Here is a 21,968-nt window from a genome sequence, read left to right on the forward strand (position 1 = left end):
TAGTCAGTGGACCTAAAGAAGTACTACTTGACATTCAGCTCCTTCCTTGGGATGTCTTGTTTTCTATGCTCATTGAGGATGCAATGTGGACTGTATTAACTTGTAAAACTGGCCTCATCTGTTTTGAGGATAGTTTAGCAAAATATGTCTTTTGATTCTGAAATCTGCAAACAGTGAATGAGCTCATTGATACATTCTTCACTGTTCAATCTAACATCAGACACTTGGAAAATGATTTTTTTTTTTCTGGAAGAGAAATTTTGATGAATCTTAACTCCCAGCTTATTCACTAGACAATATGATCCCTGTATCTGACTTAAGGAATCAGATAGGCACTAAATATTCATTCAAAGGCACTGCTTGACTCTTCTTCTTTTTTTTTTTTAAAAAAAATTAATAAATTTCCCAAGACTAATAATACAGGTTTCATTTCACTACACAGATTTTGCACTAACTGCTTAGTGTGTAGATATATGTGAAATTTCAAATCTGGGGTAATTCCATATTGCTACAAACTGTTTATACCATACAAAGCAGTTGTGTAATTCTTTTGAAAATTGTAACTTCTTTAATTCACAGTAGTTGTTTCTTGTGTCCCCTCTTTCCCCCCCTGCATTTCCATATTTAACTAAACATACCTTCTTCCCTGGGACCAGTCACTCGTACCACCACGCTTGGTATATTGTAAGTTGAAATGTTTCTGAAAAATGAAACTCCTTTTCTTTTCTCAATCCAATAATCTCCACTGAGAAAAAAGTTCATTACAAAAGTGACTGAGGATAAAAACAGACAGTCAAAAAGTTCAAGTTTTAAGATCCATCTATGTTCATTGAAATAGCAGTTAAGGAACAATTCAGCCTACAGTATCCCTGATAACTGAATTTGTCCTTTTTCAAGGCTAATTCTCTTCATCTTGAATAGTATTTGCTAAATATTATGGAAGAAAAACATGATTTCAGCTGAGATTTGTACTTGTAGGTTGACTCTTGACACAGGATGCTTTGACAAAAGAGAAAATTATGGGGTAATAGAAAAGCAAGCTCTTTAGGATGTTAATCAGGATCAGTCTTTCTGTTAAATCATTCTTCACTCAGATCTTGACAAGGTGATAGCTTTTGGAGGATGGAGGTTCTCAATATCATTTGTGTGCTGGATACCATGGCTTCTGTCAATCACTTGTCAATCACAAGTTTGCCTTGCTTGTTGCAAAATGTAACAGATGATTATTCTGTTTGCTTCAGAGAGACTGGCTCGATGGGCCCTTCTCTTCCTAAGCGTATGTCATCTTCCCGAGATAATTAGATGGTACATATCCTTTCTGACCTTTTGCTTCGGCCAGCCACCATTCTTTATTGCCACTCAGGTCAGAAAAACGAAGTATCCTAACCTTCTGGTACTCCTGAAGACTGAGTTCTTGGTCATTTCTTGCTTGAAATGCGTAAACAGCATAGAAGGTCTGAAAAACGAAAGCCACACAGACCAAAATAGGAATTGAAAAATGTTGCTACATCTTTGCTGTCATTGTGTATTGGTATGATTTCTGTGTACAGAAAACATGTAATAACATATACAAACCAGTGCACAACCAGTGCCTGGGATTGCTGGACAGGGCCAAAACAAAAAGTAAAATTGAAGGTTCTGGGGAATTCTGCATGAGGAGGAATGAACCAAACTCCAAGACCTCTTCACTTTACTATGCTGGTTTTCAGCTCACACCAAGTGGACATGGATTGCATGAAGAATTTTCCAGCAAGGTTTTCTCAGGGAAAATCACCTTTCGCAAAGCTCTTGTATTCAAATGTGGTACATGGGTCACTTCTGTGCTGTGCTGATCAGCATTGCCACAGCTTTCTTGTCAATGGTAAGTCTAAAAATGCCCCAAACTGAGCTATTTTGCAGGTTCCTGCTCCATAGAGGAACCATGAGGCATTGTAGATGGGATAATGCAACAGTCTATTTTCTGTGACACGGGACTGCAATTCACAGTTTAACTGATTATCTTTTCTTCCCTCATAGCTACTTAAGAACAGAGGATAACAAATTCCCATGTCACACTGATAGATTAGTACCAGTCTTTTACGGTGTAAAATGAAACCATTCAAGTTATAAACAGTATAATTCTGGATTTGAAATAGGAGCAACAAGAAGACAGGCACAGTGTGTATCATACTTACATGCTGATCATCCATATCCTGAAGAGCATCAGTCCCTGTGCCATTAATTGTGGGATTTTCACAGATTTGAAGAGAAGAGCTGCTGTCACTCTTCTTGTGCCCTGGACTTCTTGTGCTGCTGTCAGTAGAGGGCCGTGAAGAGACAAAGAGGCTGATATTATCAAAATCATCATCACTAAAGCTGTTTTCTGTGACATCCTTCTGTGCTTTGGCTGGATTGTAAGGCCTCAGGAAGGAGGAATACACATACCCTTTAAGGACTAGAAACCAGAATAAAGAGACAGAAAATAAACAAACAGCAAAACACTGCTAAAATCATTTCAAAACCAGCCATTTTATGCAGCTGTCAGTATGACAGAGGCAAACAGATGGGGCCAGAATGAAAAGAAATCAATATCCCAAAGGGAAGCTGTCATTGGGATCTTTGTGCAGAGAACTTACTTCCTGTGTCAACAAGCCATCTGCTTGTACTTCCGAAGGGGTCCTTTTGCTCCACGACAGCCACCAGTTCTCCTCCATGTAAATCAATATCGAATTCCTGAGTGGCATTGCACTTGCGCTTAGCTTGGTACAGCAATTCGGGGCTGTACGTAGACAACAGCTTGGACCTGTGGCCTTCTGTTTGACGTGGGGACTCCAGCTGAAAAGTAAAAATAAAAATATTCAGACTCAATGATGCTGAGGTCATTTCTAGAGCAACTTAGATGCAGAAAAATCTGTGTGTGCTGCTAACGGACCCCGCGTTTTTACATATAGACCAAGGAGTTACTTAGACAGCTATATGTGACCAAATGGCCTTGGCATATGCAGAAAGGACCTGTCCAACTGCTATATTAATAGGTCAGTAGTAAAGGGCAGATTTTAAATAAATGCAGAAATTTCACTAATTAAAGACCTCTTAAGTCTGTCCTCTGCTCTCAAAGGGATTGTGTTTTGTATGTGAACTGTCTCTTGCTTAATTGTTTTTCTGAAGTGATGATCTTTGTATTCCTATGTAATATCACCAAAAAAAGCACAATCCAAAAATGGGCTGAGGTGTGCTAAGACCACATAACAACTTGCATGATAAGGCACTAGTCAAAAAAAAATCAGTGGTACCCAAACTGTCTGCTTTTTGGGTGAAATTACCTCCCTAAATGAGGCAAGGAGCTATTAACTGCTGGAAGCATATTTGTTTCAGAGTTTTGGTCAGAGGGCAGAGAGGGATAATACTGCACATCTTAAGTATTATCTTAACATACCACAGAAGCAAGAACACATTTGCCTTACTGATGCTAAAAGGAATCCTACAGCTTCCTCAGCTTCTCCTGTAAATCTGCACTTGAGTCTTTACTTTACTGTAAACTAGACTCCTGAAAGCTCTGGAAATGTCTTATAAGATTCGGAACCAGGGGGACACAGATTTCCTGGTGGATTTTTAAAATCTGCTGTCAGGGTGTACGTGTGTGCATATGTGTGTAAACACCAGTACATATAACCACAGCTGAGCATGGGGGAAAAAGTCATCTGAATTACAAGATTAAGATGAACTATAAGAGTATTTAACAAAAGAAATAACCCAAGTTATTTATACAACCTTAGACTTAACATGTGCTTAAAGGCCTAAGGGTAATCCGAGCTAATTTCAAGTATATTTTCAAGATAATACATGAAAAAAGTGAAAAATCATCAGAAGTTACTAGTCAATGAAACAGCTTCACTCCAACAACCTGATTCAGGAAGAGACCAAGCCCAAACCTTTAGGTTGCATAAAAATGGATTTGTTTCAAAAGTGATCAAAAGAGGATGCTTCATACACGATCCAGATGTATGGTACTCACGGGAGAAGGGACAGGTTTCTTTCTTTCCAAGCTCAATTTTCTCTCAATAAATGTTGCACTGCTGTTTTCTTTTACAAAATTCAGCTTGTGAACCTCCTCTATCAATTGATTCTGCACTTCACAGATGCTTGAGGAGGACAGCTGCAAACACAAATGTGGGTTAGATCTCATGTGCAAAATGGTAAGGAGATTTGAGAGAGAGCAGATTTGGCTTAATGGGCTGAATGCTAGGAGTCAGGAAATCTGACAAGTTGTGCCAATTTTCTGCAGAGCCCACAGTGCAGTGTAGTCTCTACATACAGGATGTAGAGGGAAGAAAGGGTCTTGCTTAAAGAAAGTTTCTAGTAATTGCTATTAGATTTAAAAGACATGGCCATTGAAGTTAAATCATTAAAAATATTCTGAATGGTGCTGAAAATGAACAGTCTTGTACTTATGCTACTGAGCCACCTGCTTTCAGATGCAAATGTGCATCTCAGCAGCTATCAGCGTGGCCAACGTGCTGCACGGCTTGGAGTAGCTTACCCCACAGCTGTGTGTTTGTGCAACTGGGTGCCAATAGGTTAAAAATCATTGGGTAAGCTGAGTCTCTGTCTGTGGCACTGGGTAAGTCCTTTTGGTCTATGCCTTACCCCAAATGTATTTGCTGATGTAAACAGAAAATAAAGAAATAGAATTTGATTTTGTAGCCAGACCTTCACAGAAAACAATGCTTGATACAACAGCTTTCAAAACATGAAAATGTCAAATTACAGGGATGCAATTTCTTCATGTGGGAAAAGTCTTCATTTTGCCATTAAACACATAGCTCTGTTTTGATCCTAACCTTGCTTTCTTAATTTTTTTCAGCTACCCCTGACTATAACATGCTCTGTTCAAGCCTTGATGGGAAGGAATACTCTAGAACTGCCTTACTACAATGCGTTTCCTATACAGAGTCTTGTCTGGTTCAGGTGAGTGGATTTGGATGTGTGGAAGGCACTGTTGCAGCTATGCTTCTCAGGGGGTTCAAGTCCTCCAGGCAAAAGTATGACATAACTGAAACACAGTATGATTTTCACACAAATTGAGAATAGTTTTTCAATTTCAATCTTCAGGTAATGACCATAGTGCCCAGAAAGAGTAGAGTGGGCTGGAGGAACTAATGCCCTCCTGTGTAGCCCACACAGGCTCCTTTGGTACTTTTGGCTACGTAAGTGAAATGATTTGGACTTTCTATGCCAGCATAGACAAAACTATTCCTCACTGCCAAGAGATGTCTGCAGGAGCTTCTGCAGCATATTTGGGTTTAAAAGCAACTTGCTTTCCATAAAAATTATTTCATCAGATCTCCTAATTTGTTTCTCTTTTGCAGTCATCTGTGACTCTGCAGCTCTAGCAGTCACAGAAATGTTCATGTACTTTCTTAGATTTTCTCTTTCCTGCATTTTCTTGGCCATTTAGGGTAGATGCTAAGAAACAAGATTAAAATGCTAGCAGCTGCCTCCTTTTTGCCTTACTGTAATGTTCTTGCCATTACTATCACTGGAACAGCTGGAACAGTTCCATTAGGATCATTCTCTACGAAAAGTCCAGGTCTGAAAAAAACTTAAGCTCAGAACATAAGTTCCTCAGAACTCAAGTCTGTGGGGTGACCTTATTGTGGCCTTCCAGTACCTAAAGGAGGCCTAAAGGAGAGCTGGAGAGGGACTATTCATCAGGGTATGTAGTGATAGGACAAGGGTGAATGGCTTCAAACTGAGAGAAGGTAAGTTTAGATTATACATCAGGAAGAAATGCTTTACTGTCAGGGTGGTGTCAGGAGGTACTGGAACAGGTTGCCCAGAGAACTTGTGGATTCCCTATCCCTGGAAGTGTTCAAGGTCAGGTTGGATGGGGCTCTGAGCACCTTGGTCTAGTGAAAGGTGTTCCTGCCCACAGCAGCGGGGTTGGAACTAGGTGAATTTTAAGGTCCCTTCCAAACCCAAAACAATGCTGTGATTCTATGAATTTAACCTTTGCTGAGCTTGCAAAGGAAAAAAAAAAACCACCTGATTGTGCTCAGCAGAACAAACAAAATCAGTGTAGCTTGTAGATGCGTGTCCTACACAACTTTAACCAAAGCATACAGAAAGAAAAAAAGACAAATTAAGTCAGAGCTATACCTGTTTCTAATGTACTTACTGGAACAGGCACTACCACAGCAGAATTTGATTGAAGTGCTGCAGACATAATATTCCTGAGGAAGGTGATGAAGAAATGTAGGCAGTTCAACACAATCTTTTTGGCTGCTCTATTGAATACCTGAAGTTCTTCCACTAGCTGTGCATTTAGAGCCTCATAGTCTTTCTTTGCCAGGTTCAGCTCTTCTCCGGTTGACCTCTGAAGGCAGCTGTTGTAGTCCAACAACTTGTCATAGCGCTTCTGGATGAGTTTCTGAGGGCCTGAAAACAAAGCTTGTAGTGCTGAGAGAGGAGTCAAAATAAGCTTGTCCAGTTGAGCCATCTGGAAAGGTATAAAACAGACCTACTCATTACTTTATTCATACAGTCCTTCAGACCCTGTGACAGGGTCTGATGACAGCCTGTCAAGCAACCTGCTAATTACTCTTCACAAAACATTGCTGTCAGTGGGCCTTAAGCAGGGTCCATCATGACTTAGAATCTCCTTCATAACACTGCAAAGGAGGGATATCAGTTTTGCAGTGTCTGGTAATGGCAGTGGTCCCTTGGAGGATGCAGCCTGTGGTACTGACCATAGGGTGTTACCACTGGGGAAAACAGCAAGGATAAGTATAGTGGTCCAATAAAACCAGAATTTCCTTAACTGAAAGGCCCATGCCAATATACAGCCTAAAGGCAATGAGGTCTTGTGAAGTGGCAGTCTTTTTTGCCTTTTTTTTTTTTTCCTGGAAACAGCTGTAACTCAATTCCTGTTTAAGCAAACACAAACAATCACTTGATTTGATTAAATTAGGTTATGCTTGTTGGTTTTATCTCTAGTAATCAACAAAATTAGACACCTGGTAAAAAAAATCTCAGACTTTTCCATTAGTCTCTAATTGTCTCAAGGGATTAATATTGCATGAAATAAATTTTTGTAAGTCACTTGTTCAGATACAGCACAGGTTTGTAGTGAGTGAAACTCATCATCATATTAAAGCTCTTGGACATTTTATGTGAATTAAGTTGTTGGGTTGAATGTGAGAACACAATCAGCTGTCTCTGTACCCTCCAAAACACATCACAGTTGAGGATACATCCATTTTATCCCCAGAATTGCTCTCCCAAGGCCAAGATGACATACACTGGCTAGATAGCTCCTATTTTATTTCCACTTGAAAATTTTCCCAAAAATCTAATGAGATAGGAAGGTATTAATTATTGCACAAAGGAGAAAAAAAAATTAACCCAAGCCCAGTACTGAGATCTACCTTGATAAAAGCGTTTCAGGAAAACATGTGAAGAACCCTATGGGTTGTTCAGTGAGAACATCTACCCATTGTGCAATGTCAAGACAAAAGCCTGTTTTTAAAAAAAACCTTACACATAGGATAGAGAATCCTTGTAATCTTGTAAATCCAAAACACAGAAATAAACAGATAATTTAACATGGTTAATAAAAATGTCCACAGTTAAAACAAATAAGATTAAGTTGTTTGGGGTTTTCTTAATTACATAGACCTTCAGAATAACTGGATCATGAGCTGATAGGTGTTACAATTTTTTTTTTCTAAAAATAAGTATTTTGTTTCAGCTCTTGTGGAATTACTTTTACTTCTCTTTTATGTTTCTGAGTATGAAGGCAGCTTCCATAATGAACACACTCACCATTGCAATGATAGAGGGGTACTCTTTTGCACTTTATGCACTCTTTCATTGTAAAGACATTGAAAATATCTTTCTTTGAGATATTTTTGAGATTAATTTTTGAGATAATTTTCAAAGGTGCGAATTTCAGAGGAAAAGATACACATCATCTTACTTCCCTGTCATTATCCTGAAGGCTGGGGTCTGCCAAAGAGCATACTTTTTCTTGCAGACTGAGTGTTTTGGAAAGGATTGAATGGCTATATTTTAGTCAGCACAGAGTTAGCAAAGTGTAAGAAAACCTTCTCTTCTAAATTTTTCCAGCTTGAGCAGCACTTTGAAGAAGCAGCCTGTCCCATTTTGAAGAGACATTTTAGCTATCTTATTAGACCCAGACATTGGAGTTTATCTGAATTTTGAAAGCAAAAGACTAGTTGAGAAACTCTCACCTTTTTTTTTTTAATTGCTTTATTAATTACTATGGGGTATATTCAGATTTTTCATGGTTTACCTATGTGGAGCACTTGACAGTGCTGTGTTAATATCTGGACTGATCTTAAAGACCTTTCCTAACCCAAACCATTCCATGATTCTATGACTCTAAAGGTAAATCTGAGATTTTCACAGATCTGCGATTTCAGAGCTAACAGTACATGAGCACAATAGAGATCACAAAATTCACTCTTAAACTGCAAGTGCTGGTAATGAAAGTACAAAGGCAAAGTCTGCTGCTCTTGTCTGAAGACATACAAATTTAGCACAAAGATTTTAGTTTAAACCCAGGAACTGAGCTTGAAAAGTTTTCTTTAGTTCTTTTAGGGAAAATGCAATGCATTTACACAGAATTTTATCTTATTTTTTACAGAAACTCAACCAAAACCCCCACTCATCTTTCCCAATGGATTCCTAAGGGGGTGGGGGTTAATTCCCTTCTGTCCTAGTCTTCCTCACATACACCTGTTTTCTCACACATACAGAGAGCTGTGTAACACTGGACATTGCATAAACTTACAAGGTCTTCACAGAGATTTGCAGTGTTGTTCCCTTTTTTCAAACAGTCATTGACTTTGTCACCTTTATCTTGCAAGATTTCCTGAAGCCCAACTATATTCTGGGCAGCCAGATGTATAGAATCCTAAAAGAGAAGATGGTAGGAAGATGAAACAGTATTACAATCTATTTTAATATACTGTGTTTGCTAGGACAGATACTGCAATAATACTGATGGAATTTTCCACCTCTGACACTCATGCAGCTGCTGTGCAGTTTCCAGCCATTGTGGGGTTGTTTGCTGTGATAATATTTTCCTGTGGTTTGTCTATTTTCAATGTAAACTACTTAAGAATTAAGTTGTTAATGTTCATCTGAAAAAACTATGCCCTAAACTAATGAATGTCCCACTGGAAATCAGCTACTCCTCAGCAAGAAGCCAGCTCAAGACCCATGCATCCTCAAAAGCCTCTTTTAGGGGACAAAGTAGAACTAAAGTGGTGTATTTCGCTTACTCAGAATTTTAATCTTAATGAAGTGTGGATCCATTCGGATAAGGAACTGTCAGCACCATTCCAGGCATCAACCCTTGCGGGCTGAGCTCACCGGCCTCACCCTGTTTGCTGAACCAAAAAAGGTGTGTTTGTAATAAGCCCTGGCCAGCTGGCTTTTGATCTTACCCACCTCTCAAACAAGTTTTGAGTTTGGTTAGGGCACACTTACACTTTGGCCTCATGCCAAAGTTGGCAAGTAGTCCATGAGAGGGAGAGGTTGATAAGTCACAAGCCAACACTCAACTTTGGAGAGGAGGGTTGAAGCAAAGACATTTACAGAACTTGAGCACTCTGTACATCTAATGCTAGGCCTCAACACAACTTAGCAACAGGAAAAAGGAAGGAGTCCTCACATCCAAAATACATATTATAAGACATTTTAACTCATATGGCTGCAACTCAGTTCTTCCATTTTTAATGAGAAGCAGTTTGTGCTCGACTGCAGCCAGTGGGCACGACAGCTTCACACAGCGATTGAAAGTCCTAACTGTGCCACCAGACAGCACCTTCTTCTCTGCACTGCACCTGTGGATCTCCACAAAGCCTGCTTCTGTCAGGGCAAAAATGCAAAAGAGGTGGCTTCAACACTTCTTTGCCATGGGCTCAGCAATGCAGCAGCAGCACAGCTTATTTATTTAATACTCTGATGTAGACAGGCCTGCTTATAAATAATTCGGTGTTGCCTAACCAGTGGCAGAAATCTGTGTCAAACTGGTTATGGTCAGGATTTTGTGGCCACAGATTTCAAAAAGGCTTGTACCCACCTGTAGATGTTGTGAAGAGAGCGAAATGTTCTTCACACACAATTTCACAGTCTTCTCTAAACTTCGAAACAATTTTTCTTCCCTATTAAAGGTTTGATCTTTCACCTAAAATAGACATTTCCACTGTTATTTTGGCGGCCCAAAGGAGCCTGGCTAATGAAAGAAACATCCAGAGTGCTGCTAAAATAAATCCCAAACCTTCCCTGAACTCCTCCCTTTGAAAACAGATCAACCCTTAATTCTCCCAAACTCCAGTTCCAATTCAAGAGAAGTCAAAACCACAAGGTAACATGAGAGAGAATTTAATTTTTAAATCCTCGTGGAGCTGCTTTTTTACGGGCATACCAGCTCGTGCCGACAAAACCCTTATTGTTGCTCCGTTTGAGGAGAGGACGGGGAAGATGGTGAGATGTTTTGGTGTCGTGGCATCGCTTGCCCGGGTGCCGGTCCGTGGGTGATGGGGCGCTTTCCCTTCGGAGGGCTGTAGGTGGCGCTGTTACCCCAGAGCCGGGCCAGCCCTTCCCTGGAAACGCCGGCAGCTGGGAATGGGCTTGTGCTGCTGCTGTGCGCCAGCTGGAAACACCCTGAAAACACGTTTATTTCTGCCTACCTCTCACTTTAGAAGCCTGAGAAATCTCAAGGCTCGTCTTAGGGGTCTCGCTGTAAGGGTCACGGCGTGTTTCAACATGTGAATTGGAAACTTTCTTAGTTTAATTAAGCAGCAGAGACGGCTGAATCTTTAACAGATGTGTTCTGATTCTAAAATGATTCTCAAATGCTTCAAGCTTAATGAGAAACAAAACCAAAAAACATAAACCAGAAGCTTCTAAAGGAAAAAAAAAAATCACATATCCTCTTAATCAAATTTAATTCCGGTTTTTTTCTCATTTTATAGCCTTGCTGGTGCCTGTCACATTCTGAATACAAAAATTTCCACTGTACAAATAAATGAACAGAAAAAAAAATGTGGGTAGTTTTCATCAGAGAAAGGGGGAAACCACTGATAAAAAACAAAACAGGAAAAAATGGCATGTACCTTGTAAAGTCACATCTAGAAAGGCAAGTGACCTTGTATGATCAGCCATCTCATGCAGTGAGCTGTACTGGATATAATTTTCAAGGTCAGTTGCAATTGATTTTCTTTGAGATTTAGATTTAAGCTTTCCTGAAAATGTTTATCCTGCTAGGTTTTGAATTACAACTTTGAAATTACGAAGGAGCATTTTATTTTTGGCTGCCCAACGCCCATCAGACTCATCACAGAGTTCTTTGTCTCTAGTAGTTTTGATGGTTCCAGGTCTTTACACATGTAGAGGCAAACCCCACGGCCTTTCCTAATTAGAGGTATTGCTCATCTTCTTTGATGGGCTCCGAACCTGAATGCTACAACATGGAGCAAGACGGACTGAACATGTTCTCAGCACCAACAATAACTATTGCCAGTTTATCTGCCAAATGCTGACCTCAGGCTTAGTTTTACAAAACTACCACTCACTTCCTCTCTACTGAAGATCAGAAGTTTGAGAAACTCTTATGTAAAAAAGGAAAAGGTGGAGAACACATTACATTATTTTCTATTTCAATCACAAAGATCTTTCCTGTCTTCTCTGACAGTCAGAAAATTACTTTAGAAATTATGCAGAAAAAAAGTGCAACACCACAAACTCCATTTCCAACACGTTTTGAAAAACATCCAGTGCAAAAGCAGAACTGAACCTGTTGATGCAAATCTGCAATGGGATGAGTAAGTACCTGAGGTTCTCCCCCCGTCAGTATTTTCAGATGGCTGGTCACCCTCTTGGATTTCTTGCTGATGGAGTGAATATTCAGTCGGGAAAACTTTTCTTTAAGGGTTTCATCATCATCATTCTTCCTGTACTTCAGCACTGCAGACAGAAAATTTCATTACATTAATAATCTGTATTTGCAGGACTTTTCAAAGGGACAGGCACACAAATATGAGACCATTTGAGAGCAGACACTTTGATGTCACTTGCTGTAATCCTGTGTGAAAATGCTTGAGAGGATGAAAACCCTGTTATCAACACTAACCTTGGGAAGAGTGAAGTTAGGGCTTCAATGTGGCAAGTCTATAAGAAATATTACTATTACTGCATCTTAATTATTATCAGTGTTTGCAACTGCATTACACACAATATAACATGAATTCTTTCATAGTTTTGATACTGGAGTTACCAGGCAGATAACATAGTTGGCTGAGGATAAGTGACATTAAGGCAACTGTTACCTTCTTGAAACTCAGTGTATTACACAGCGTGGGTGGCACCAGCCAAAACTGTTGTAGTGAAATACCTGGAGCTGAAACCTCTCTTGTAATGGACAGCCCAAACCTACAAAGACTTACTGTGCTTTTTTCTTACCTAAATCTTTCCTCCTTTTAAGTTCATTGATGTTCACATTAATGCTTTTCATGGCAAAAAGGGCATCTTGTAGCGCCTTGTGGTCAGGGTGAGAAACAGGAGTTGAATTCAAGAGTTCATGGAGTAACAAGGGATATTTCATCACCCGTTGCACTGGTTTAATCATCAGAGATCCCATGTCCATTAGATTTGGCTTCCCTCTATAATTTATACCAAAAAAAATTGTCACAAAATAAGAAGTTCCTTGAAGGCAAAACCTTGTTATTATTTCTGTCTAGTGATTGAAGCTGCTGCCTTTTATATCCTTCAGCTGAGCTTTCACCTACAGAAAATATCAAAACCAGAGCAATCCTTTGCACTGAGTAATAGTCACTTAAGTGCAATTACCATTTAAGTCAAAAAATAAGACACATCTGTCAGGGAATGGAGCCTGTTGTAAACGAAACTCTCCTGTTGCCCCCTCAATGTGACATACACCCAGAATTTTCTGTATTTTCAGCAACCTACCAGACTATTGCTTAGACACTACCTCTGAAATTGTCCCACTCAGTCTGAGGGTGCATGTGGTATAACTTACACATCGCAACACCCAGGAAGGGAGAAGTAGGTGGAAGAACAAATAACAGGAAGTTTGAGAAATGCATGTGAGCAGGGCTGTTACATCCTGCTCTGGCACCTCAGGCTTAAAATTTCAACATCTACATGCTGTGAGTAACTGGGATGCCTGCTCAAAATGCATCCCTTCTCACAACATCTCTGACTTGCCACCATGACCTGACCCTTAAGCTTTACTGTCTTTTACCTGCGGCTTTTCTTTGCTGGCTGCTAGCTAGTTATTTCTAATGATGCCTGAGCTTCCAAAGGGTACCAGATTGGGCCTGGGGAAATGTTGAACACACAGGATATTCACCCAGGCTTGATCCAACCTGCTGGAAGACTCCTTACACAAAGGCAAAGCAGGCAGCTGGTCAGGGTGGCAGAAGGACGAGAGTAGGGGAGTCACAGCTTCCAGCACAGGCAAAAGGGGTGCTTTGTGGATCTAGGGTAAACCCCCACTGGCTGGGCAAGGGCAGCAGAGCAGCTTCCCCAGACATCCAAGTGCCTCAGGCCATGAAGGCCACCCGAGCTCTTGGGCCCCAAGCCAGCTGAACTCATGCTCCAGCCCTGCTCTGGACAAAAGCCTTTGCTTACACTCTCCAGGCTTGAATGGAAGAGGCTGTGCAGCGTGCAGGCTGTCACAACAGCCTGGAAGGAAATAGAGAAGGGCAAGACCTAGCCATACTTGCCTTCATTACCTTCTGTGTGGCTGGTAGAAACGTGGAGTCTCCTCAGAACAAGTAACACCAGGTGGTCAAGTCCTAAGACCCGACCCAGCCACTGCTGAACCACCAGCAGCAGGACAGACATGTCCGTGGCCTCTCCTCACTACAGTGCTCCTCAGCAAACCAGGCAAAGCTCCAGCACGAGCTACCTGGGACCTCTCTCTTGAAACTTAGCATGAGCTGCTGGTAACCATGTGGAGGGCAATAAAGCAGAGCAAGCTTTCCATTTGCATGGCCAAAAGGCTGCTTTGGAGCAGAAAAAGTTGTTTGACATTAACTATGCAGGAGTTAAGGGTAGGCAAAGAAGGATTTCTGCACGTGGAAAGATGAAATAACACAATGTAGGAAAGTACAAAGAACAGGGAACAGCCACTTGGTTTTGCAGGCTGACATCTATTGTTTTGTGCAGCAGAAAGAGTAAAAGAAAAAAGCCTTCATTCCCATTTTTATATGTGTAAAAAGTACAAGAGCCAATCCTTACTGCTGACTAATTAACTAACAATTTGAATGTCTTTGAGAAGAGACATCTGCATATTTAAGCCATCTCAAACATTATCTGTAAAAAAGTTCTGCATGAAAAAAAATTAACAGTAGATGCCTTGTAAGGCTTCTTGATATCCCGAAACCTTCTCATCATTTCAATCCCCCTCATTTCCCCTATACCCTACATTAAATAGATAGCTATTTTCCCTTCTTTCAGCTTCTGGTGGCAATAATGAAAAAAACATCTTAAATTGTTATTGTTTTCTCTGAAAAGCCCCATGAATTCAAATCTACAAAAGCTGCCTCATGAATGGAAAAATCTTCAAGTGTCTTCTCTTTTTATAGTTGCACTTTGGACAGCTGCCTAAGTGATAAACAGTCCTCTGTTTCGTATCTGCATGACACAGTCTTGCAATATGGTGTGAGAGATAGCAGGTTTGTTATAAGATAATGACTCCCTGGGGCACAAAATGCCACAAAGTTCAACTCATCTGATTCTCCCCAGCACTATTAGCTGAGATAGCCACTCTTCCTGGACAAGTCCCATTTGCAATGCATCCCAGTAGGACACACCCGACCACTGGGCAGGCCACAGCCTTGCCATGCAGGAGAGTTATGGCTCGTGACATCTATTGTGCAAAAAATTAAGTTGATAATTCATTTGTGATGCTACTTCAGCCTTCCCTCCGTGTTATTGTGAATTTAGCAAGTATTCTAGATCATACATAGCTGTACTAATCTCATCGCAAATTATTGCTGTAGCTCTGCAGTAAATGCAGCTGGTGTAACTGCAGTGAGCTTCATGACATATCCTTCCTCCTGCCTCCCAAAGTCACACATACAGAAAGATTCCCACCTGCTTAAAAAATCCATGGTGGTGAGGTACACAAAGGCAGGTGATGCAGGATTTAATTTCATTTGGTCTCATTACCCAGCAGCTTGTTCCAGTGGCAAACACAACAGCCAGTGTGGTACAGCCAGGCTGAGGCTGGTGGGATATGCAGCTTGCCAGTTTTGAAATAGTGTGCAGGCATCAGGCTGCAGAGCCAACTTAAAGCCTCAGGCTTCGTGGTTTGCTGTGCGGCTTCATTTTAGCACAAGGCATGTAGGACAAATAATTCACTGTGCCGTAAGCCTCTCATGCAAACCCAGGGAATTCACTGAGGTCACACACTTGTTAAGCCAAGCAGAGTTTTTAACCTATCGAGCTGCTAGCAAAGGGCAGCACTGTCTGGTATTTATGTAATTGTTTTCTTGATCATGCTTGAATGAAAAGCAATCTGGAAGCAGCAACATCACAGACCATTTGGAGTGAGTTAGGCTGTATTTTTCAGTTCGACGTCAATTGGATTTTTGGGTGCACTCCTGCCACAGCTCTGCAACCTCTAAGCTGAGTTGCAGGTGATGGAATTTCTGAGTGCTCTGCCAGTCAGCAGGGAAGGCAAATGCCACCACACCATGTGAGGTAGCCAAGCTCAGGGACAGGAGTATACAAGAATGGCCTTTATCAAAACAAAAGGCAGAAAAACTATTTCCTATCACAGAGTAAAGCTTGGAACTCCCAACTTTAGAGTTTCAACATGCAAATCCTTTGAAGTGTATTTTACGCAGATCATAATTATTACATGCAAATGACTGACTAACAAATTCTCTGATTTTACAGGTAGGTCTGTTCCTCTCCTACCAATATAGACCACACTTGCTCCTCTCTTCTCTTAACATTTCATCTGAAGTTGTAATCTTTTCCTTCTGTTCAGCCACCCCCTCCTCTGACCTCTCACTGCAGGTAACTAGAGGCATCGCTGCATTTCAATGATCCCAACCTGCTGGATGTCCAGAAACTGCAGCTGTGATAAATTCTCCTTTATAGCTTTTCAAAGATGTCACATTTTGCACAGAAGTCCCTTAACCACAACTCACCAGTGGCTGGAGGAGTTTTCTGGCTAAGCATCGCAATGAGCTCGTCATTGTCACTGTCAGAAGGAAAATCCTAAGGTGGGCTTCTCCTATAAGGCTACTGAAGGGGTCATCAGGTTAAAAATACCTTTACCTGCGAATCTGTCTGTATTGTAGCAGGTCTACAGCAGCCTATGTAGAAAGATTTCAGAATGTCTGAATTTCAAAAATTGATGCTATGTTGTTGACAAGCAGTCTTGCAGACTTCAGAGCCCTCTACATGTGTCCTGGAAAAATCTTTGGCTTATACTGACATAAAAAGCTTGTCTTCTTAAAATTTCCACCTGTACAGTTTTAAACATACTAAAGATAAATTAAAAGTATTTTAAAGATTATTTTACATGTGAGAAAGGCAGAGTACTTACTCTTCTTCATATATCTTTCTGCAAAAGAGAAGAAAACAAAACATGTATTAGATTCCTCCTAAAAGGATTTATACAGATCAGGAGCCAGATTCTCAGATACATTTCAGTGACACAGAGCAGTTGTAACTGGCCAGTTAACTTAGGTTTATGGCTGCTATGTGTCAGCAGAGCTGTACAAAGCAGCCAGAGAGTATCGGTTAATCTGGCCCTATAACTTCTTGAAAGGACAGACCCAAATGAGAAAGGATTGTCAGAAACCTGGCTTTGGCTATGAGAGCCAGCCTAATCCTCCCACTGTTAAGAGAAGGAAGTTTGGATCACTCTGCTAGCAATTGTGAGAAATATTAAGTCATTAATACAAAAAGTAAAATTAAATATGTCATTCTTATACTTTACATACATTCCTGTCTTCTCTCTTTAAAAAGAAATGTATTTCTAAATGAGAAAGAATACCTTTTAGCCTTTTAGGATATAGAATCAATGAAGCTGTTAAGCTTTTTTGTAGACTACACATCAAATGAAACCTCTCCAGAGTAGGATGGAGTAGATTGATATACTGAAAGCAGCAGGGACTTACAATTGTAATTTACAAACATGCAAGCACATGCACAGAATGTTTTCCTTGTGGTATGAATTCACTCAAATGCAAGAGAACCAAATGTCCCCCCATCTCTGCATTAGGCTTTCCTGACATCACATCCTCAGCCACTTCTTTTTGATAGCCTGCACTCTCATCTCCTTGCCCACCAGTGTCTAGTCGAGCATCTGGAAGCTGGTGCTTTCATAGCTTTTGCACTGTCAGCATTTTGTGTGCTTAGGACGTCCCTCTGTCCCTGTAATATGTGACCGAGCTACTCCAGGCTGAAAGCTGAGCAGGTAGTTGCCAGCATCCTTTCATTTCTACCAGCTGCATTTCTTTGGCTAAACTAGCAAACAATATCCCCAGTTTGTATAATCACAGCTGAAACACGAGGCTCTACAGAATTTGGATTTGCACATCTCCAATGCAGACACCTACGTTTTGGGATGAATTTTTTTCCTCTTCAGTCAAAAGGAATAGGAATCTCAGCATAGCTAATTAAATCTGATTTGTCTGTAGAGATGTGCAGAGTGCCACTCTTAAATTGCTCCTGATATAGAACTTGGTTTTTACATGTCAGATATTACTCAGCTGAGGAACAGAAGTCCCTAGTAACGTCAGCTAATTTAAGATTTTTTAAAATGGAACAGTATTCTTTCCAAGGAAAAAAAAATATTTAAGAAGTAAACATTTTTCAAGAGTAGTCGTCACCAGCCCACACCCACACACCCCGACCCCACCACCCACCACCCACCCCCCCACTGCCCGCATTTGTTATGTCTCACAGTGGAAAACAGCCTATAACTTATTCGGTAACAATCCTACATAATTTTCTTCCTAGGGCAAATATTTTCCAATGGGTAGTAACAGGTTTAAATGACCACAATTCTGCATTTTAGCATTTGAGGGTGCACTTTCAGGTCTTCATTGACTGCAATCTTTAGGCAGTAGGAAAAAGCACAACAGAGTATACACACACCAGTGCTTTTATCGTTGGTTCCTGTTCAAAGGCTAATCAGGAAAGAACAAGACAAAACAAGGCTTCATTGTAAGGAAGTCTTTGTCACTTCCTGCTAGCAAAGATACAGTAGCTCAGCACAAAATATCCTTTCTCTTCAGAAAGCTCAGCTGAGATGTTGGAATAGGAGCACCTCTTGCTGGCTCTGGAATTCAAGTGACAGCCTCCACCCTAGCATGTACATGGATGCTATTTTTTATCTTTATTTTCTTCCATGCCCCCTTGCTTCAGCAGCAGGGATGAATGACAGTAGCAGCTTCTCTTGATTAGCCAGGAAAGAATATTGCAGGCATCAGCAACTAAAACATTCCCTTAGGGGAGATACCTGGTCATCCATTAGCCTGAAAGCCTGAGATTATATGAAAATCTGTTTCTTTCAACTTTCAGGGTAGCTAAAACCTGAGCACCCTGCACATACACTTTGTTATGTATTTAATAACTGGATATATTGCACAAAATAAGCGTCATTTTCAACATAACCTGTTTTCAAAGTAAACATTTCTCTTTCAATGTTGTTGATATTTTCCTCCACCACTCTTTCCAGATTTCACTTGGACATACTTCCCATCTCCTAAGTCTTAACACATCTCTGCTCTGAAATTGTGGCATTTTCCCTCCTGACACCTCTGTGTGATGCTTTTGGGAAAGTAAGGGGGCAAGAGAATTTATGGGTGGAAAGAGAAGCACTCTCCATGGAGAGGATGAGCACGTTCCAGTGACTGGCTGCAGGAGGAAGCTGTGGTGAAGGAAAGATGGATCCTTTATTCTGAGGCATCCCCAGTTCTTGACACATTTCCCCGAGGGGCTGGCGCTGAAGCCGATGGCATAAAGCACCTCCCACTGGTGGGACCTGGCAGCTTGCTCCATCACTGTTCGCTCTCAAACACCCCCATCATGAGGGGTTCAGCACCACATAGCAGCTCCAGACCCCTGGGGCCTTGCAACAGGGGCCCAGAAACACCAGTGCATTTGAGTAGCTGCATTACAGGCTATTTAAATTCAAGCAATAGAATTGCTGAAGACAGGGGGACAGCAAGTTTCCTGGGAGCTGGGCAAGGTGTTTCCAATATGATATGATGCAGCATTTTTTTTATTTGCCAGTATGGGGCACTGAAACTAAGGGAAGAGCAACCTTTCTTGTGCTATTTTTGGCCATCTTAGAGAGAAAGAAATCTAATCATGGCCCCTGGCTTGTCATCTTTTCATGAAAGCAGCATAAGCTAGAGCTCCCAGCAAGCCTTATAGAACTCCAGATTTACAGGGGACCTTTCATCTACATCCATTTAAAATGTTCCCTGCCAGGCAAACTGACTATGGACGGAAATCATCATTTGAAAAGATCTTACTTTAAGGACTGTACACAGTCTCTTAAATGCTGCTTCAGTTCTTCATCCTTTTCATAGGATTCCAGCATGGTGTGTGCATCATCATGGTGATAGCAATAGATTTTATATGTGTCTTCTAGTGGGCCTTTAATCTGCAAGAACACTTCCCCTGTTGAGGAGAAAAACAAAGCATGTCAAGTCAGACAACAGCATCTCAGAAGGAGTTTTATTATTCCACCACATTAGCCGTGAGCTAAAAAGGCTGGCTTGCACTTTACTTCCCTTAGAAACGATCTTGCGTGTTTATGTGCATTATTTATTACATGTATTTCTCAGCTGCTCATCTTTGTCATAGCCAGGCATCATTATATCAGTGTTAATGCAAAAAATTCCCTCAGGAAAAAGCATGAAATCTCTATACCTCGCACCCCTTCAAACACATTCTCCTAATTCACTGCCCCAGCTTAATGCCCCTGCATTGGAAAACACACAGCAGAGCTTAACTGATAAAGGGAGACCATTTTTGTGTCATGGGTTGGCAGGAGGGATGAATGTAAGCCTGTTAGTTTTCCTTTTGACTTTTTTTTCAACTGAATATGAACTTAATTTGGTTATAACAGGAATAATGACTCTATCTTATATTAGCCATTTCAATTTTATCTGTTTTGCAAAATCCTGAAATGGCAATTGTTATAGCCTAGAATAGAGAATTTTCTTCTCATGACAGAGGGACAATCTCCACCTCTCCCCTCATTAAGTAAACCCACAATGGATTACAGCCATTTTTATATAGTATCTAGGCTTATATGCAACTGAAGAGGGAAAACACTTCCATTTCAAGTCATCCACACCACCATTTTCCCCCAAAGAACAGGTGGGAATTTTAGAGGCACTAAAGTAGTCCTACACTCATTTTCCATTTAATTCTGGAGCCTAATTCTCTCAGTTTAAGACTCCTGTGTCAGTTTCTATGTACGTAAGAAATGCTATCCAGGCGGAGAAGGCACGCTTCAGCTCTTCTGCTGAGATATTAGTTTGGTTCTTATGCCCTCACGTAGCAGTGCCCTGATCAGAGTCCTTGGAAATGCATATAATAAAAAACAGCAATGCTAGAAACTCCTGTCTTGGGCATTTACTGAAAATTACATCTATGTGGCAACAAGTCCAACATTTTATAGACATTCCTTTTGAGTTATAGCAATGGTTATTAAAGTTAAAAGCTGAACACCACATTAATTGGGAGCTCTCTATTCATCCACAGAGCAAGCGCTGAGCTGTCATGCATCCTGCATGTTCCATCCTGACCAGAGTGCGCTGTTTCATAATACATTGCATTGAACTGCTCCGTCTTAAAGTGAAAAATGATTCAGTTACCACAGTAACACAGCTCTGGGTTTTTCCCCCTGGCAGCGAAGGTTAACTGGGCTGTCTAATGCATGTTGGTTTCAGGGTGTGAATAAGGGAAAAACAATGAAGAGCTAAGACCACCAGAGTTCATTTCAGTTACTGTAAGGGCACAGTTAGAAAAGCACCAGCATCCTATAGTTAATGCTCTTTAGCTGTCTTCTCTGTCTTGTGCTTACCGCTAATGTTGAATGCTACCAATGCAAATTGCATCCTGACTTTCCCATGAACTCTCTATGCAGGTCTTTATTAGCTAACGATGTAACAGGAAACCTTAACAAGCTTTCTCTTGATCCTGAGCACTTGGTGCTTGATTCTCAGAGATGATGAGCTCTCACAGTGCTTGGCATGGCCTGTACTATGCTAAGCACTCAAGCGAGGTTCCGTTTTCAGTGGAAAAAATGCAAGCTGTAGACTTACAGCTCCTTTCAGTATATACTAGAGGCTGGAAATTATCTTCCCCAAGATGAAAGAGATGAGCGAGTTCTGTTCACTGAAGTATTGTGCCACAATGACAGATACTTTCATTGATGCTCAGTGATGAGAAAAATTATGTGCTGATTTCATGGATAGGGCCTTTTAAAAGCAGATGGATTTCTTAAGCCTAAAGCCCTTCTTGGTTCTGAGCCATATGGACCGAATCAGATGAGTTTTGGGCATATCACTGTGGGAGCTTGCTTTATGGACCAAAACCACACCGTATTTGGGCACAAATTTAAAAATACTCTGACAGATGCAAATCTGCCTGATGCCTCTTCTGGAGTATGGTGGTCATCAGTGTGAAAGACAAAATCCTAGGAGGAAGGCTTGAGTAACAGAAACAGTTTCTCCCCATGGCTTTCAGTGGCGCTTCCTGTGTGGATAGCAGCAGGAGAGGGAAGAAGAGGGGGTTTAATAGCTACAGCTGAGTCAAGGTTACTAAGTCTTCATATTCCTCTATATACAGCCTCCAAAACAGGGAGGAGAAAAAATTCAGGGGAGAACTGTAAAGGGTATTTAACCTCAGAGGCATTTAGCATCAGAAGACCAAGCACCACAAAAAGT

At 40.9% G+C, this 21,968-nt stretch overlaps 1 protein-coding gene across 1 annotated transcript in view; it reads right to left on the minus strand.

Annotated features, from left to right (window-relative positions):
- Nucleotides 1-1,270: 1,270 nt before the first annotated feature.
- Nucleotides 1,271-21,968, minus strand: part of ARHGEF38 (Rho guanine nucleotide exchange factor 38) — a 35,621-nt gene continuing 14,923 nt past the window's right edge. Inside the window, exons 4-14 of the mRNA XM_008933273.3 lie at nucleotides 19,542-19,689; nucleotides 16,598-16,615; nucleotides 12,472-12,671; nucleotides 11,843-11,976; nucleotides 10,091-10,195; nucleotides 8,795-8,917; nucleotides 6,158-6,478; nucleotides 3,995-4,135; nucleotides 2,616-2,814; nucleotides 2,175-2,434; nucleotides 1,271-1,456 (exon numbers count right to left, since the gene is read on the minus strand). Coding sequence (XP_008931521.2) covers nucleotides 1,271-1,456; nucleotides 2,175-2,434; nucleotides 2,616-2,814; nucleotides 3,995-4,135; nucleotides 6,158-6,478; nucleotides 8,795-8,917; nucleotides 10,091-10,195; nucleotides 11,843-11,976; nucleotides 12,472-12,671; nucleotides 16,598-16,615; nucleotides 19,542-19,689 — 1,835 coding nt within the window. The remainder of the gene's footprint in view (nucleotides 1,457-2,174; nucleotides 2,435-2,615; nucleotides 2,815-3,994; nucleotides 4,136-6,157; nucleotides 6,479-8,794; nucleotides 8,918-10,090; nucleotides 10,196-11,842; nucleotides 11,977-12,471; nucleotides 12,672-16,597; nucleotides 16,616-19,541; nucleotides 19,690-21,968) is intronic.

This window comes from Manacus vitellinus, unplaced genomic scaffold (assembly GCF_001715985.3).
Source record: "Manacus vitellinus isolate BGI_N305 unplaced genomic scaffold, ASM171598v3 scaffold_0_pilon, whole genome shotgun sequence".
Classification (NCBI taxonomy): Eukaryota; Metazoa; Chordata; class Aves; order Passeriformes; family Pipridae; genus Manacus; species Manacus vitellinus.